This window comes from Anopheles aquasalis, chromosome 3 (genome assembly GCF_943734665.1).
Source record: "Anopheles aquasalis chromosome 3, idAnoAquaMG_Q_19, whole genome shotgun sequence".
NCBI classification, from domain to species: Eukaryota; Metazoa; Arthropoda; class Insecta; order Diptera; family Culicidae; genus Anopheles; species Anopheles aquasalis.
The window spans coordinates 31,385,377-31,404,095 of record NC_064878.1 but is presented as its reverse complement, the minus strand read 5'-3'; the positions used below and the strand labels follow the sequence as shown (position 1 = coordinate 31,404,095).

Genomic DNA, 18,719 nt, shown 5'->3' with positions numbered 1-18,719 from the left:
TGGAAGAAAATTAACGAGATTTAGAGATTTTCACGCTAGACGCTGAAGCGCTTCACGACATGTACCAGGGCTACGAGGACAGTAACAGTGCTCATACCAGTGACAAATTGGGGTGGTGCGTACCGCACACCAGTCTGCGGGTGTAAATTGATTGAAATTTGCAGCTGAGCTGAACTGAGCTGAGCCTCGAACATAAAGGGGGGAAAGGACCGTACGTTTAGCTCCTCCTTTCCACCGTGAGGGGTTTACGAGTTTTTGACAGCTTTTAACTAGTGGCAAAGAATTGATGATACTCTGATGTTGAGGCCGGGTGTTGCCGGTTGATTTATGAGGCAAGGGAGTATCGAAAGGCAAACAACACCACCAACAACTTACACGCGCTAATGCACCACCTCCCGCAAGCTCATGTGGTGGTTTCATGAGTGCCTTAAAACATTTATGATGATGCTAAACTCCCTGCTTGGCGCCTTGGAGATCATATCGTTTGGCACCGCTTAGGAGCTGGTTAGAGTAAGTGTTTGTTTGTCATTTCCTCTTGAATATAGCCCGAATCGTGGTGCGTGCGATATTGCGTTAAACCATTTTCTATGAAATGATTTACTAAATTTGATCCTTTAAATAAGATATAGCACTCACATGAAGCAAGCCCAAACTTTAACTTTGCTTTTGGAAAATGGCACAATATTTCAACAAATTGTAAATGCTGTATGATTAAAACTACTTTTCTCGGTGCTTGAAACGAGAATTTTCAACGTTAAGTTAATCAAAATTGATATAGCCACCTAATTTTCTATGTTATAACTTTGAAAATTTGAGATATTATTCGAGGCGAATGTTGTGATTAATTTTATTGCTGTATGCAATTAATAGGAAATAAAAAAGCCAGCTATTTGGAATGTGAATGCCACAAATGATGTTCGCCGAAAATGTTGGAGAAATTTATCTTTTATTGCTTGAATGCTAATAGCATGGATACAAGTTCAGTAAACAGCTGCATTGCTTGTAGTTTTAAACTCTCAAAATAACTCTAAATAGAATCAGCTAACACCTTGTTTTGAACCAAGCAATATATTACCTAAATCTTCCATTTAATGTTTTTGGGAGGACCAATAACATACATGGTGGCGCTATCTTAATGTGGGCATTTCTGTTCGAAAGGTGCATCTTTGAGCGACTTTCAGTCCAAATTTCATGGCATTTGGGCGTCTAGAAGCGAAGTTATTGAATTAAAATGACAGTATGTTTAGGTCATCGGTACAAAAATGATAATTCAACAAAAAACCAGTATAAAGTTTAGCTTTTAAACTCGGTAAAACGTTTACATAATTGATGCAAAAAGTATTTGGTGATGATTGTCTATCTCGTGGCAGAGTTTATGAGTGGTATACGCATTTTAAAACCGGTCGTGAAGACATCAACGACGACATTCATGTCAACCAAGCCAGGATCGTGATTACGCCTGGCAGCATCGAAAGAAGTGCGGGATTTTATCAAAATTAACCAAACTAGCGGGTCAAACAATGGTTTCCCATATATTATCTTGGTGTTATGAAGCTTTTAATGCATAGCATTTGTCGCATTAGGCATGAATATTGTGAAAAAGGGAGTTGGCGCATGTTGCGCCGATAATGCGCTGCCTAATCGCTCAACGCTCACCACTGTTTTTTGGCCAAAAACTGCATTTTATTGAAAAATCCTTCCCTGTAATCCCCTGATGTGGTTTCCTGATTTTTAAGTATTCGGTAAACTTCATTTGCGGATGAAAGGAAAACGTTATGCTGATATTTTGGCCCTTCAGAAGGCTTGTACCGACCACCCAAACATACTATCACTTGATTGCTTCTAGAGGACCATATACTATGAAATTTTGACTGAAAGTCCCTCATAGATGCAGCTTTCAAACAAGAATACCCACATTAGGATAGCACCACCAGAAATTTTTCTATGTAAAAAGTCCTGTTTACTTTGCGGCAGACCATGTAAAATTGGTGAAAAACTCTTTCATAACTGGAGAAGCATTTACCCCTTTGAGACTTTTTCGGAAAATTCCTTACGACTAGATCGATGCAATGTTAGAATCGCGATAAACAAATTACCCTCCGATTGTTCACTTACATTACATAGGCTTAGAATCAGGCGCAGTGCAGGATCATACAGCAACATTGTTCTAAATTCCAATCCGTTCTGAGCTCGTGGGGACACTATGGAAAGCTGTGGCAATGGCACAATGGCCAGCCCACCATTCTACCATGAACAAATTCCTTTATCAATCGTCCACTTAACCAGACAAAGGCCACCTCGTGCATTTGCCAAATAGGCAGCAGCGTAGCGCACGATGAAATCGGATCCGATGTTCAGATCGATCGCATGCCATCGCAGATACAGTAATTCCTTTGCTGTTGGCTGCAACGGCGTTGCTGGGTGAGGAGGTGAGAGAAATAGGATCACCTTTACGCGTCGTTGGAAATAGAAACCCCAAACCAGGAGGCGGGACACAGTCACGGTGTGTGAATATGCCAAGCGCTGATATGCCTCTACAAACAATATCAAAAAAACGGTTGCAACTTACACCGCGGTGGCGCGACAGCCACACGGGGATGAGCGATAATAAATTATCGTTTTATTCTTTTCTGATGTGATTTATGGTTGGTTTTGTTGATATTACAGTACATCAATCTGGGGAGACTGGGGCTGCGCGCACCCGGTGTGAAGAGAAGTGGCTGCTTAAGGCTTAAGGTTTCTGGATCCATCCCGAGAAATGGAAAAGGAAAGGATGATGGAGACCAGGAAACCAGGAGCTTTGTGTGTTCATTGTGAGTTCACACATATTACCGCTAAGAGCTTCATGATGCTCGTGATCGCTGTCCCTCCCTTCCTCCCTCCCTTCCTCCACTCCCTAATCCTGTTGCACCGGTTCCTGCGGCCAGCCACCGGTTGACTGTTTTACGGTCATTTAACTTTTGGGTTTCGGGATGTCAAGTGACAATTGACTAATAACGATCATCACTTTACCCCCCCTGGCGCAGGAGGAGGAGGAGGCGGAGTAGCTTTTCCATTCGTGGACATGAGTGTCGTGACGTTGTTGATCCGAAGATAGCCTGCTGTCCGGATCCGTATCGGCAGCGGCCGTGGCTTTGTGGCGGAACCTGTTCTTGCGGACAGGTCGTGCGGGTGTTAATCCGTTCCGTCGCTGCCGTCGCGTTGTCATGTGGTTCTTTGCTTCCGTTCACTCAACCGTGTTCTAACCAACAATTCCCCTCTCGCACCACTCCTGCTGTCCACTATTTTTCGGTGGCTAACTCCATTACCAACGGTTGATTTGTTCGGATTTTAAAACAAGCGATTAACGACCCTCCCCACTTCACTTCGCCGCGCTGTATGTTTGGCCTTCGAGGGTCTGCGTCGCACGATCGCGCAGTGGAAAACCTCCACCGCACAAGCACAAGCACATAAATATGCTGCATTTTACAGCATACGGCTAGTGGGGCGGTTAATGCTTGAAAGCGTAAATTTCTTTTTCAGCGCTCCACGCACAAGGTCCACAGGAATCATGCGGTGAGAAGAAGTGTATCGATCGGATCGTGTGGTTGTTGGCAGTGGAGTGGAAACCGCACCGCACCGCGATCGATTGGGAGCGGGGTTAGGGCATGGACTTCTTATGCGTATGTTTTCTCGCCTCTCGCGAATCAATCAGTCAGCATTGAGCAACAGCTGCTGCCGCTGTTCCGTTGTCGTCGCTCACAAAACCGCGTCCTCTGTGAATGGTGTAACGATGGATATTGTTATCCTTCTGCGGTTTAAGCAGCAACCATGACATGACGCTTATGTCTCCTCTGTTGCTCCCCCTCGGTGGAGATGGTGGGGAGATTTGTGTAACATTGTGTGCTAGACGCAACGTATCGGCCCTCTAGCTTCTGGAACGGATCTCCATTCAATCTCCATTCGGTGTAGCATTCTACTTCAACTGACAGACTACGATCACTATCGACCCCGGAGATTTCTGATAATTAATTGTGAGAAAATCATTGCTCGATACCGAGGGCGATCGGCAACCTGTTTTTCTGTCGTACACTGGGTCGTGGATTATATGTTCGCGATCGCGGAAGTCGCCAAGGGAGCAGCAGCTAGGAAAGATCAACCATTCCGATAGCTTCAAGTGATCGTTGGCGATGAGGGCGCACAACAGGAATACCAGGAGCCCTGCTAGTGAATGCTAGTGACAGCAAGTGACATCCGCGGAAGGGATAAGCGCTCGTTCTGGTTGTTCTTATCGTGTGTGGTCTGCGCGGCCTCGTTCAGCGAGATGTCGTTTCAACATATCGCGATCCGTTTTGAAGCATGATTCCTTGGGTGGTATTCATGTTGTAAGGTGTCTATGAGGTTTAAACTGATGAGTGATAAATGATTTGTAGGATATTTAGGTATCGGAGTCCACGATTATGAATTGTTAACATTGTTCTTGTGCTTGGAGTTTCAATAACTTTAAGGAAATAATATCAACATTCTTTTTAATGTTTTTTTTGGTCTTTTTTTTCAAACAACATTGTTATTGGATATGAAATTGATAAAAATGATTCACAGTATGTTTTGAGGGAAAAAAAACACTTTCTAAGGTCTTGACAGTTTTCAGACCAATTGAATTGTACGCGTAATGCTATGCACATAATTATTATACAATTCAGAACAAACTGAAATGACTTTGACGTTGCTGTCCCGTTTGTACCGAATATCATTCATTGCTCCAACCCAATGTTGAAGCATTTTCACGAGGAAACCCCATTACCGATTGCACCTCAAAGGCGAGTAGGGCACAGAGCAATGCATCCGGAATGTGTTTTTTAGTTGCCGCTGTAGCATTGCACCTTTCATTCGGTAGGCAATCAACAACAATTAAAAATAAGGACCCCAGATAAACGAAATTCAAATAAATAAACATCGAGTATACGAGTGTGTTCCTGTTCGCTGCTGCTCGTTTCATGTGCCCCGCGAAAAAACACGGACCTAATACAACCCGGGGAGGAGCCCACAGTGGACAGAAAATCGATAGACTAAACAAATTCCGTTCCGTTCTGTCAAAAAAGGGGCTGCAGGCCAGGCGCAGTTTGGACGCTACACATAAATAATAACGAAGAAAAAGGCGATATTAGCGAATCTCTGGGGCCTCTGGTTGCTCCCGATCCTCGAAAAGCCGTACCACCTCTGATTAGGAGAGGTTGTTGGCCTGGTTGGCGCCTGTGGGGTGCGCCTCGAGGGTCCTCGAGAGCTTCTGCCTTCGGGAAGTCATGGAACGGCAGCAGGAGGAGAAGATGCATCAAATAAAATCATGATTTTTGACACGGAAATTGATCCAAAACATAATAAAAAAAAGGGATCCAACACCGACTGCACACCAGGGTAACGCGGGGTTTCAATAAAAGTGCTCTAATGCAGTCCAGGACTCGCGTAAAATGGGGCTCTAAACCCGGGAGGGCGAGGTCCGGGAACCGGCATGTGGCATAATTGTTGAAAATATTTTGGATTTTTCGTTTTATTTGTTCACCGTCATTCCCAGTCGTGTCATGTACTATTGTTTGTAGCATTGTGGCCACTTAGAGTCGACGTCGCCAACAATCCAGGTCGATGCTTCAATTGACGTGCAGCCGGATCCTGGATGCGGATTGCGCCGACAGTTTGCATTTAGTTGAATGTTTGATTTCGCGCACGCAGCATTTTTCTATGACTCTATGGTCCATCTAAAGACGTTTAGCTCTCAAGGCCGGCCAGGCCAGACTATTGGGCCAATTAGCCAAACGCACACAAAAAAAAAACAACATTCAATCCAATCTTCCCAATTTCCTCATTCTCGTTCCACTGGCGTTAGCGTTGATGCGATTTTCCAGATCCGGTTTACCGGTACCCGCTGCTTGCCACACGAATGATCCGAATGATTTGTTTTCCATTTCCCATTTGCCTGCGAGCGTTCCGATTCGGAAACGGTGCCGAATAGAAAGCAAAACCAAAGGTATCTTACGCCGATGACGACGGCAACGACGACGCAAAATCGGATGCAGGTGCGAGACAGGCAAAAGGCCTGACGGGGAAAAATAGTGAGGAAACAACGGAGCCAATTCGAGCAGAACTCGAGCTCGGTCGCTTTTCACCTCGTTCCGCCTCTACCGCCAGTCACCGATACGGACCACCGAGCTCTTCGTTTGATATATTTAACAAAAAGTATACAAAAAAACACCAAACAAAAAAAAAAAAGAACCAGGAGTATATGTGCCAAGCAAGTGGAAGTTGGCGAACAACGAACTTTTCCGGCCTGCAGGTCTGGCTGGCTGGCGCACATTATGATGCACAACATATTAGACCGTGTGGTTTCTATATGATGGGCCCCTTCTTCCACACATTTTCCACCCAAAAAAAAAAAAAAAAGGGAAAAGGGGTACCAGGACACCGGGTTGCACTGTCCTGGTGCGGCCTAGGATACATGACGGGGTTTGGGGGGGCAGGCGAACGTAGCAAATGGAAAATGATGTCGACAACGACAACGGAGCGAAATTGTTTAATCGAAATTTTAAAAATAACAAATCAACATCGCTTCGTGGCGTCCGTGGCGCGGAGCATTTGACCCGGGGAACGGCGAATGGAGCGTTATGACGAACGATTGGCAAAAAAAAAATCGATTCCAACTCACGATTTCCCATTCTCTGTCCCGCTGCCTCGTGTTTTCCGACCAACTCGAATAGTGGAAAATGCACAAAAAAAGTGGCAAACGGCGTGGCCCTCGGTGGCTTCGACACAAATAAAGAGGGAACCGGAACAGTGCGCCCCGTTGCCAAAAAGCGGGGGGAAAAGCAAAAGACGCACTGCACTCGGTCGGAGTGTGTCTGCCGGTGAACCACATGAAAGGCATCTCGATCTCGAACATCATGCATCGGAAGGAGCACCGAAGATAATCCCTTTCGTAACCGGTCACGAGAACCGGGAAGAGCGACAGCGGCGGCTTGGAATAATTGTTTTGTCACTGGAAGAAGTAAACGAACGACGACAGACGACGACGACGACGATTCCCTTTGAACGGAACTTTCTTCCTGCTGCCACTTTCTGCTCTGCACTCCACGCACTCCTCTCACACATTTTGTGGTGAGAAAAATCAAATCGCGAAGAAAAACTTACTACGAACTCCTTCCATACCGTCAGTCGCGTCTCGAGAAGAGCGTTCAGGGCTTCATTTTTCACGTTCAAACATACGCTAGATACTGGATGTACGCTCATGTGGTGGCGTGACGTAAGTAAAGCACCACAATGGAAAAAGCTCCTGCTTCCGTTTTCATTCCACCTTCCGCTTCGTCCTATCGACCCTTTTCTTTTGTCGCCGTGTGTATCTTTTTGCGCCGTGTGTATCTTGACGCGCTGTAATTGAAGCATTTTACATCCGAATGTTCGGACGGTGGAACGTACCGAAACGGAGCTTAAGATGTGAGGACGTGCCACTGAAAGACAAAGTTCAACAATCGACGAAATGACAAGCGTCTATCATGGTGTCTACCCTTCAGACGCCTCACTGTGAGCTCATTATGAGCAACATGATGAGACGGTCGGCCCAATGTGTCTGCGAGGCACTTTCGCTTCCTTCCTTTTTGCCACGAAACCGGAACACGCCGGCAGAACGTTGTTGCTCTAGCTCTCTTCAGTGGTTTAATGTTACATTCTCGTTGCAATTCCTCAAAGGCGACACATCAGGCGAGCGGCGAGCTGTCGAAACCATGGCACCAATTCCCACGCTTTGGACAATCGAAAGTAGAAGTCATTTCCTAGTCCGGTTTGGTACGCAAAACCTGGACCGTTCTTCCGCGATCAAAGGTGCGAGAAAATCGGCGTCGCCATTTGACCGGAAGCGGATGGACACTGGCACACATCGATCGTGCTCCCGGACGGGTACAACAGTGTGAAACTTCACACATGCTGCTGCTGCTGCTGCTGCTGCTGGCCCAGTTCTGGTGTCCCGAACGATCTTCTCCGTTAGTGCGAAGTTGTGAGGCTGCTAATGTCTCTGTTGATAACCCAAAACACCGATCGATCGATCGATCGTTGTTACCGCTTCCTCGATCGCACAAACGGTGGCCAAACAGATGCCAGATGACTCTTCCCCCCCCCCCCCCCCCCCCCCGGGGGTGATGCTAGATCATGCGTGACGTGATCCGGTCTCGTACGGCAACGCGTCGGTAAGAAAACGCGGAAATGGACTTGATCGAAAAGGGGCCAACCAGCGGTCCCCATGTTCCCGACTATAGGATATTCAGCGACGCGGAACATGTTGCCAACACGGAGCGACACACATTAAGTAACGTTCGTTTTCTAATGTTTTACTTTCTCGCTCCATTAGACGTGTGCTGCTTCTGCGTTGTGTTGCATTGGCAGGGTAAGGCACCCTAGGTGGGGACTGACAAGTGTGAGCGAGTGTGTACGAGTGACAATAACACATGTTTTGCGTGATCAAATAAAATGTAATGCGCCATCATGTGGCGTCCGCTGCCATTCCCTGAAATTGAGTGACAATCGATTGTGGCCAAGCGGAAGGGCACAGCAAACAGTGGACTTACTTTTCTTCTTGAGAAACGGTGGACCATCGTGGTGCATGCCGCGCGGGTCCGACATTTCCATCAGCGGACTGTAGATCTTGCCCGGATCCATACCCGGGGGGAACAGGCCGAGCGGTGAGTCTAGTCCGAACACTGGAATGAGGAAAGAATCACGTTGGTCATTCGTAAGGTTATTAGGCGCACTGAAATGATTATAGTATGAGCGTCGCAGAGCATTTCGTGCTTCATTTGTTACAACGTGGCAGTAATCGCATCTTGCCGTAGGCTAAGGCCCGTTAACTTTTAAATCAAATAAATTAAATTAAATTAAATTAAATCTTGGTCTTACTTGTTCCGAGTTAATTTGACTAGGCGTGCAACTTCATAAACTAAAAAAATGCCAATGACAAATGTTATTGATAGAAAGGCATCACTGCCCAAAGAGATATGGATAACGCAGGGCCTTTTGAGTGTAATGAAGTTATTTAATGTTTTAACAGTAGGATTTTTATGGTCCAACAAAAACGAACAAACATTCTTTGGCCTTTGACGTCTAAATCTCCACTGTTAAACCTTTCAAACACGTTTTTGCTTTTCTTTATGTGTCATGATCAAAATAACCTCCAACAATCAAACGAGAACGTTCTGTTGACGTTCAGTTTTCTTCAAATGAAAAAAGGTTATCAAAATTCCATATAAAATGGGCACATAACTCGATGTTTATTAGCTCGAGAAAGGAAATAGGTGATAGGTAATATTATGAGTAGTTATTGCGATGTAAAGGTATTGTTTGTTCTTCAAAACTATATAACATACAGGGCTGAGAGCCATTATCCTAATAAGTGGCGCCACCTGTTCGTTAAACAGATTTTTTCAATGCAAATATTTAATAGTTGCAAGGATCTATACTTGCAGACCTTGAATAGGCTGCAAGTCCCTAGAGAGACCACATATAATTTCGAAACACACTAATAATGTACGTTATCGAAAGCAAACAAATTCATAGATCTCGCTCTTATAAATACTGAAGACTTCTACGCTCTGATTCGCATGGAACAGTATTACAAGTACTGCTGTATATTTGTACAATTTCTTTTCAATCACCGAGATCCACATTTCATCTAGCTAATCAAATAGATTCCGTAGAATATCACAATTCGACTCCTTTCTTGGAAAGACTTTTTGGTCCGAATTCGCGACTAATACTCGAGATGTCGGCCTCTTTCTTGCAGAAACACTACTAAGTTGATGTGTTGCCGCTGTAATAAAATTAGACCTAATTTCTTCTCGAAATTATTTACTGTTTGCGGTATACCATTAATAAAATTGATCTTCTGGTATGTAACTCGAAGTGCTCCTGAATCCTAGGCACAAAATATTCAATTGCACATAGAAATGGAATGAAAACGAAGCAAATTCTAAACAATACACGTATTGATAACCCCCTAATGAACGGGGCTTGCCGAGTAGCGTCTCAAATGGTGTAACAAAAGCTCCCCCCTCAAATAGGTATTAACATGTTACCGTTTCAACTTGGGGCATTCCTCGTCTCGTCAACCTGACGGAGACCCGCAATGAATGAATCCCCGTTCCGTCCCTCCGCGGCCACTGCGAGAGTCCCACGAGACGCGTGAAATCTACACAATTAAAGTGCCTCCACCACCGCAAGGCTGTAGACACCACATAGGGGGGATCACCTTCCCCCCTTCCTCGATCCACGATCGGTAGTGGTTTGTTTTTTGGGAGGTTCTCTTTTTTTTGGTTTGTTGGAAGAGATTTCACCTCCAGCTGGAGGGTTTTCCTCCACACGCACCACATTCACTATCTCACATACATTAAAACCCCCGAGGAGACCGAGCACAGCCGAAAAGTCTGCGAAATTACAGATGAAATGAAGTCGCGACCCCACTCTGGGTGGGGGGGGGGGGGGGGGTGTAAAAATGAATGAATGGACCACCCCCCGTACCGTTCGGCCGCTCCACGCTCATAAGGGGTCAGAACTGCGGCGCTGACCACGGCGCGTTAAAAATGCGCGGACGTTTCGAAAGATCCCCCCCCCCCCCCTCCAAGGAAAATCCATAACCAGCAACCTGGTGTGTGAACTCCCCTGAACGAAAAGGTCTTGTGTGTGCGAGGGTGTATGTGTAATTTTGAAGATCCAAAACATTCAAAACAAAACGCCTCACATACAATCGCCCTCTTCACTCCGTGAGTGTGTGGGTGCTGGTTAGACTGAAAAACAAAGGAAAAATAATAACACCCCCTGGCACTGGTGGGGAGGGGGATGAAGGAGACATTTTCCCGTCCTAATCATGCTCAAGCAGCGAGCGGATCATGGGGAATGGGTGCTGGATGGAGAACCCTGCAGGTGAGAACGCTAACGGGATTCGGACCACAAGCAGCACTACTCCCACTCCCAACCCACTCACTCCACCCCAGACAAGAAGACACTTTCTTGAAGTGCGTTAATTACGTGCGGCCACGACTCGCATCTGTTTTTTTTTTTTGGGAGGTTTTCGGTCGACCGAGATTATCACTGGGACCGCGCCGCCAGTGTGTGAACGCAGGTCATCATTCATGCGTTGGTGTGCCACCAATTCCACCCCACCCCTCCCCACGGACGATGGTCGAGAGTGATAGCACACCAACGAGCCAGGCGGGGTGGTGTGGAGAAAATTTTTGGGAAGGAAGCGCCTCCGAAGCGTGTATGGTAAAATATGTAATTTTATATGGTCATTGTTGATCGGACTGGCACTAGCGGCCGCAGCATCGTGGTCACATGGCGCCACAGTACCGTGGATGTGGTGGATACTGCGAAATTCGGCGCGGAAAACAATGGGGAAATATCTTAATTTTTATGTTTATTGCTCCCCGGGGAGGAGGAGTGGCGATGGAGGGTGAGTTTTGGGTGGGTCAACGTTCACCACCACCCTCTCGCTCCCACCATCAGTGGAACATATTCCGTGGGTCAAATAGTGTTAAAGAAAGGAGGGAGGGGGGAGGGGGGGGGGGTAAGGTCCACATAAGTGGGCTGGATGTGCGTGTGACGCTTTTCCGGAAGACGAGGGGGAGGGAGGGGGGTGGCGGTCAGAAAAGAAGAAAGATGAGTTCAAACCCAACGCACCGCACGTTCGTCCGCTTCTAATGATACCCGGGTGTCATTAAATCAGTTCGACCTCAGCAAGGGGTGTCCATATCATTGCTTTGTTTAACGGGGATTTGTTCGGCTTTTCTTTCTCTCTTCTTTTTGCAACAATTGTAGCACATTGTATTTCGGGACTGTCGATGGCCACGCGGTGTTGGGCTTCAGAGGGAGAGGTCTCACTCCCTGAGAATTGAAGCAATATGGATCACTTCGCTTCGAATAGATTGATCGTACTGTTGTGCGAAGGAGGAGAGCCGGTAGTTAATGATAACTTCAGCGACCATAAGTAGTTGTTAATGTTTATTGTGACGAGCTTCTTGTAACTGTGTATGTTTTTCAACTGTTTTTACCTTTTTTATAATGGTTTATTCAGCAATTAACCTATACAGGGTGAGGCAAAAAAACTGCAACACAGTTAAAACGCCATATATTTTTCATTTTTGTTAGGATTTTATTGAATAAAACCAAAAAATGTTGGGAATTTCATTAACTTTCAGAATCAGTTTATTTTTTTACGGTATGTTACTTTTTGGATGAATTATGGTCTTGAGACCGTGAAGAGGCCTTGCTTCGCTTGGCCGCAAATGATGAAATTCTGAACTTTGTTTTCTTTGATGAGAAACCATTCGTTATCCTGTAGTTTTTAAACGAAAAAAAATATGGGATTTAGTTTCCAGGAAAGTCAGCTGATAATTTACAACCTCGGCTGGCCACCACGACGCATAAACCGGGTTGATAATGAGTTGAGATGCGATAACACGCAATTTTTCGCATTATTCGCACATTTTCGTTCGGTGGATCCGATATAAATCAACAAATTAATGTTTCTAAAGCTATTAAAAGGTTCATTGCAGTCCTAGAAATGCAAACAATTCATGCGAAATCCCTAGAGACTCCAAAAGGACTCTGTACCTTCCCTCAAAGCAACCGAGACATGAGATTAGCGTAAAGAAACATTTCACACTTCATTTCCATGTCTTATTGGCTGTCAATATCTATGGGCGCAAAAAGCGCAGGACTTCTCCGTTTGCGGTATTTTGAAGGCCAAGGTTAGACCTAAAAAATGACACAGTTTTGACCAGCTTTAGCAAACGCTTCTCCAAGAATGAGCCAAAATACCACAAAGCACTCTGCGGGCAACGAGCGATGGTTTCTTCTACCGTCTCAAGATCATAATTCACCCAAACAGTAACATACCATAAAAAACTGAACTGATTCTGAAAGTTTATGAAATTCCCGACGTTTTTTTGGTTTTACTCAAAAAATTCCAAACAAAAATGAAAAATATATGGCGTTTTAAATGTGATGCAGTTTTTTTGTCTCACCCTGTAGTTGAATAAACGAAACTGATTTAAAGGGATTTCTTTTTGTTTCGTGTATGGAAAGAATATTAAAAAAGTTCTTTGCTATCAAAACTATCATGGAAACGATTTGTATCAATCGTAACAAAACTGATTAATACAGCACGTTACACTTGTTCAATTGCATCTCGCAAGGTTGAAGTGCGTTTTCCATTTGGGAAACTGAAGCTAACTAACTAACAAAACTGTTTTGCCCATCTGTATGAGCTCTTCAGCGTTTAATATGCATTTTATATGCAGCTACCAATGTGCGGTTTGCATCAAATTTGTTGATGCTTTTGAAATGTACAATTGTAAAGCTCATGTTTTCCGTGAAGGAGTTAGATTAATAAGTTTTAAAACTTTAAAATGAAGCCAAAACGTCTAAAATTTAGAATTACACATAAAAACCTCGACCGGAGTTCCAAGTGAAATCGTTCAGCTAACAAAAGAAGTAAGAGCTGCATATTTGAGATGCTCCTGCATGAAGCTACGACGGACATCGTAAAATGTGCATTTTTAGAGGCATTCCTCTCACTGAATCATGGCTTTCTTTTATCAAATATTTTCTACAAACTGCTTCCTAATATTTCAAAGGCTATACTTTAAAAAAGCGAAATTTTGTCATAAGAAAACCGTAAAATGAACCTTTTATGGCCTGAATTCACTATATTTAATAAGTAAATTCAAAAGAGCAAGAGAAACAAAAATTATAACAAAAGAAGTGGGGTTGTTGATAAAACATACAGAATAATAGCCAGCCAGAAAAGCGTAAACGTTATAGAACGTAAATGAACGCACAAAGATGATGGAAGCAACTGAAAAGCAATAGCACACTTATAAACAAAATCATAACGCGTCACAGAATAGACCCAATAAGTGTTAAAATGATGTGTCCCATTTTGTCCAAAGACGAATTCATTGTGTAGCGAAAATGAAGAAAGCTTTCACCGGACCAGACGGCCGATAAGGATTTGAGATGCACATAAGCAACGATACTCACTGTGTGGCGGGGTGAGCGTCAGCGACGAAACCGACGGCATGTGCGGAAAGGGCAGTGGCGAGTGCGGCGGTCTCGGCGGCCCATCCGCCGAGTGGTTGAAGAAGGGCGGAAAGTTCAGGGTGGGACTGTGGAGAAAATCCTTCGGCCCACTCCCTGGACCCGTGGATCCTTTCGGTCCTCCACCTCCTCCGCCACCTCCGTGTGGGTGCTGCGGATGGTGCGAGGGATGATGCAGGCTGTTGTTGTTGTTGTTGTTGTTATTGTTTTTGCTGCCACTACTGTTGCTATTGTTTCCTCCGTTGCTGCTGCTACCGTTGTTGTTGTTGTTGTTGTTGTTGCTATTGTTGCTGGACAAGGGGCCACCGGGACCGTCTCCGTTGCCGGTCGGATGATTCGGTGGCGCCCCTGGACTTCCGGTGGCGGTCGTCGATTGCTGTTGTTGCTGCTGCAGATGGGAATGATGGGGATGGTGCTGGGGTGGATGGCCATGATGCTGATGATGGTGCTTGCTGTTCGCGTTACCATGGTGATGGTGATGGTGGTGGAGAAAGCTGCCATGGTGGTTGTTGCCACCGCCGCCGTTGTTCTTTTTACTATTGCTGCTACCCCCGCTGCTGCTGCTGTTGTTGTTCTCGGGGCCAATGCCTTCGAGCAATGCGGACACCGGTGGTGGCCGGAGCTGTGGCGAGGAGCCCCGCAGATGGTGGTGTGTGGACAGGTGTGGATGAGTAGCGAGCGGATGCTGATGCGTTCCGAGGGCCAGATCCATGTGATCTAGAAAGTGCGGCGGTTCCATATCATCGTGGGCCAACAACGACGATCGCTCCTCATCCCGATGTTCCATCTTCACCCGTTTCGCGTCATTGTGGTGATGGTGGTGAAGATGATGGTGGCTCAGTAGCCCCAGTGCCGGATGCAGGTTGTTGTTGAGCGAAGAAGCAAACGATGGTGGCGGTGAGAGTGATCCCAGCGAACGGTTCAGTGCTGCCCGGTTCAAATGGCGGATGTCCTTCAGCGACAGCAACCCCCGCCCAATACCGGAAGGGTCGGAAAGGGGTGAAGGGGTGTCCTTCATGCCATCACCCCCTAACCGTGTACTCCCGTCCCGGCTCGTGCTGCGAATGACGGCCGGTGAATGACGATCACTATTCGCCGGACCCTCGATCGATGCAGGATGTTGATTGTTGTTGCTCGAACCGGAACTCGGGGAGGACTTTTTCATGCACAGATTCTCGGGTCCATCGGAAACCGAGGAACCGGATGACGAGGGCGTTAGTGATGGCATCTGGGCGCATCCATCGTCACCCTTCGATCGACTCCGATCAGCCTTGCCCGATGCACCGGTTTTGCGCGCTCCGGCCGGTGCTTTGTGCAGTGATCGTGATCGTCGTTCCTCACTCGCCGCACTACCCCGTGACTGGGCCCTCCGTTGATCCTCCTTGGCCACTATCGCAGCGAGCTTCTCATCGACCGATTGACTCCGACACAGAATACGCTTCAGATCGTCCGCTTCCACCTCCTCCTCCTCCTCGTCGTCGTCGTCGTGGTCGTCCTCGTCCTCTTCTTCCTCCAGCCCTTCGATGTCTTCCTCATCACCACCAGTGTCCTCCGCCCGTTCCTCTGGCTCCTCTTTGCCCTCTTGCTCGTCATCGTCCAGTTCGGGCTGTGGCGGGACGGGAGTCGTCGGTTTGCTGCTCAGATCCTGCGGTGCACAGTCCCCGGAGCGTCTCCGTGGCCGCGCTTGCTTCCGCCGGGGCATTGGCGAGGTGCAGAGCTCCGCACTCGGCAGACTGATCGCGGGATCGGCAAACACTTGCGGCGGTAGAAGCATCTTCGGTGTGCTGGTACTCCCGCTGGTGGCCGCATGATGATGCTGCGGCCGCAGGCTCGTTGACACCGACGGTAGCTGATGGTTGGCGTGGGGGAAGTTGGGCGAAGGTAACGAGGGGGTCGTGGGTGAGATGAGAGAGCTCTCGAGTAGACTAAAGTCCTCCGGTGACTGTGCCGGGGTCGGTGTATTACCGGCCACCGGATGGTCGACCAGTCCGCGTACCTGCAACGACTCACCGGCCTGTATTAGCACCGAGAGCCGCTCCTGTGGTACGCTGATCTCGCCCCGGTACATAAAATCCACGATCGCCTGCACGACCCATCCGCGGAAGTCTTTTAGCACGATCACCGGGTGTTTGCAGGGCGTCTCGGAGAAGACACGCTGGAAGAAGGGTGAACACGCCGATAGCACCACTTTGTGCGCCCGGATACTCGTCTCGGCGCAGACCAACGTCACGTCCACCAGCGTTTTGGTCTGCAGCAGCGTGTCAAATGCACGCAGGATGTGATTCTGATGGTTATTCCACCGAAGGCTGTAGTGCTCCTGATCCGTCATGATTTCAAACGGTTCCTTCATCGCGCTCTGTGTGGGAAATGGTGCCGCAAATACTGGCGAGATAAACGGCTGCTGCTTTTCCTCCTTCTGCTGCTGCTGCTGCTGCGAAAGGTTCTTGGAGCGTCTTCTATTATTTCTTTTTGTTGTACATTCGGCACCTCCTTTCAACTCCTATCGTTGCTGGCGATGGCGACTACTTTCGACTCTTGCTGCGTTGCATTTGGGAGTTTCTGGTTCCGTTCATCGCGAGCCACCTCAGAACGTTGCCTGTCAGCTCCGGTTTTCTCCTTGGCGATCCTTCTGATCTATGGATTTCAGCTCAGCGCCGGGTGAGAATCTCTTGTGTTTGCGCCGTGCTGCAAGTAGAAGAACAAGAACAAGATGCGATATAATACGATTGCAAACTGAATACACATTCATACACACAGACACACGTGAGCAATGGAAATGGAAACCTGGAATCTAAGGAAAATGCAGCCACCGAAGCTTGGCCAGGGGCCGCTGGGTGGAAAATATTTTTGCGGTAATATTTGTGTCTTTTGTTACATCGAGCAGTGCGGTTGACGGCTCGCCCGTCTGAAAAAGACGCTCGCCCGTCCATGCGGTCGGTTGGCCACGGCCAGGGAACACGGAAAAAGAAAAGCCAGCCTTCCGGATGGGCCTTCCATACTCTCTCTCTCTCTCTCGTGGCTGTCGTCGCCAGCGTCGTCTGCACTCACATACTGGGGATTGCATATTACTTACGTCTGCGGCGGGCCTTAACCAGCACCAACAGGCAAGCAATAGCAAAAGGAACTGCAACCCCACCGGACTGTAGCCACTTGTAAGAGTTTTTCCAGTGTAAAAACAAAACAACAAGACAGAGAGAGAGACAGAAAGAAAGAAAAAATGCCGAGGAAAATGCGGCGCCATTTTTTGTGTGAAATGCTGGGCTTGAGTTGGTTGTGGTTTGCTGTTGAGCGAAATTGATTCAAAGCGAATGAATACCCTTCCCCATTTCCTATAGTATATGAATCCTCTCTCTCTTCACAGCGCTCGTCAGATGAATGAACGACTAACAACTCGGTAGCCAACGATGCTCGCGGGTGACAAAGTTTTAAGTGTGGCGCTTTAAAGAATCTGCAAAAAACTTTCGTCGCAAAAGATGACGGAAAACTGTGGGAGCGTTTTCAAAACTATAACTTTCGCACTGTCACCGTCATGGCGTTCCTTCCACAAAAACCCTCGTGTTTGCGAACGCGAGTCTGTACCGGGGGCTGATCGACAGTTCACCTGCGATGAACCGAAATATCCAATGCAGCATTTCAATTATCGAACAACTAGCCCGTGGAGCGGCCGTTGCTCAGATAAGCTGCACACGATCGTTTATCAACAACGAACGTCGCATAAAACTCTTTCACCGCCACTGTTGCCGTTTTCAATTTGAAACTTTTCTCCAAACTTGCACTACGGTCCGTTGGACGGGTCGGAAGAATCGGGGCTAGTTGTTGCTTTCCTAAGTGGTTTATGTAAGTTTAAAAGTGGCATTTTCTAATTGATTTCTCGCATAGTGCAAGACCGTTAGCTTCTGGGGAAATGATTTACCCTAGTATTCTGGTGCAAGTTTTTCTGGGCGCTTTGTAAGCGTTGGGATAGTAAATGGATATACAACGTGTCCAATATATTTTCATACAAATTCAATCATTTATATTTCCTTAAGGGTTCTTTTTCTTACCATTTTCTATCATCAGAGAGTTTTTTTTGTTAAGAGAAACTGATACTAATCAATTAAAAAATAGGTTTCGGAATTACCCCTCCTCCCACCCTTTTCTGCGAGCTTCAACCGCTTCTAAAGTCCAACGCACGTGGCACGGATGACTTTCATAGACATTTCCTCTTATTTTTTTGGAATCGTTGCTTCAAACAGAATAAAATTAGACGATTTTTGTTCGTTTAGGCTCAATAATTGTATGAACAAACGATAAAATCGAACGGGTTAAGATCGTGTGAACTGGGAGGCCATTCATTCTTGTCTACAAATCTTGTTCAATTGTCCCGGCACCAGTTTTAAACCAAAATTGCTCCTCCAAGTGCGCTCCATCATACTGGAACACATAATTTTTGTTCCCGTAGAATCTTTCCACGCTAATTTTTTCCATTTTCTTCATTAGATATCTTTTTCCACCATTTTTTTATAAAAAATAGGGGTAATTTGCAGTGCCGGCAAATACCACCCTAAACGAACACGCCAGTCGCATTTTGAAAACCTGTGAATGTTTTTTTGGGTTATCTGCTACATCTT

The 18,719-nt window shown here is 46.5% G+C and overlaps 1 protein-coding gene across 1 annotated transcript in view; it reads right to left on the bottom strand.

Annotated features, from left to right (window-relative positions):
- The window catches only part of LOC126576950 (protein jim lovell), a 30,877-nt gene extending 14,251 nt beyond the window's left edge, over window positions 1-16,626 (bottom strand). The window contains exons 1-3 of the mRNA XM_050238271.1: window positions 14,551-16,626; window positions 14,053-14,445; window positions 8,568-8,717 (exon numbers count right to left, since the gene is read on the bottom strand). Of these exons, the coding sequence (XP_050094228.1) occupies window positions 8,568-8,717; window positions 14,053-14,445; window positions 14,551-16,459 (2,452 nt within the window). The 5' untranslated portion in view covers window positions 16,460-16,626. The remainder of the gene's footprint in view (window positions 1-8,567; window positions 8,718-14,052; window positions 14,446-14,550) is intronic.
- Between the last annotated feature and the right edge of the window lie 2,093 nt (window positions 16,627-18,719).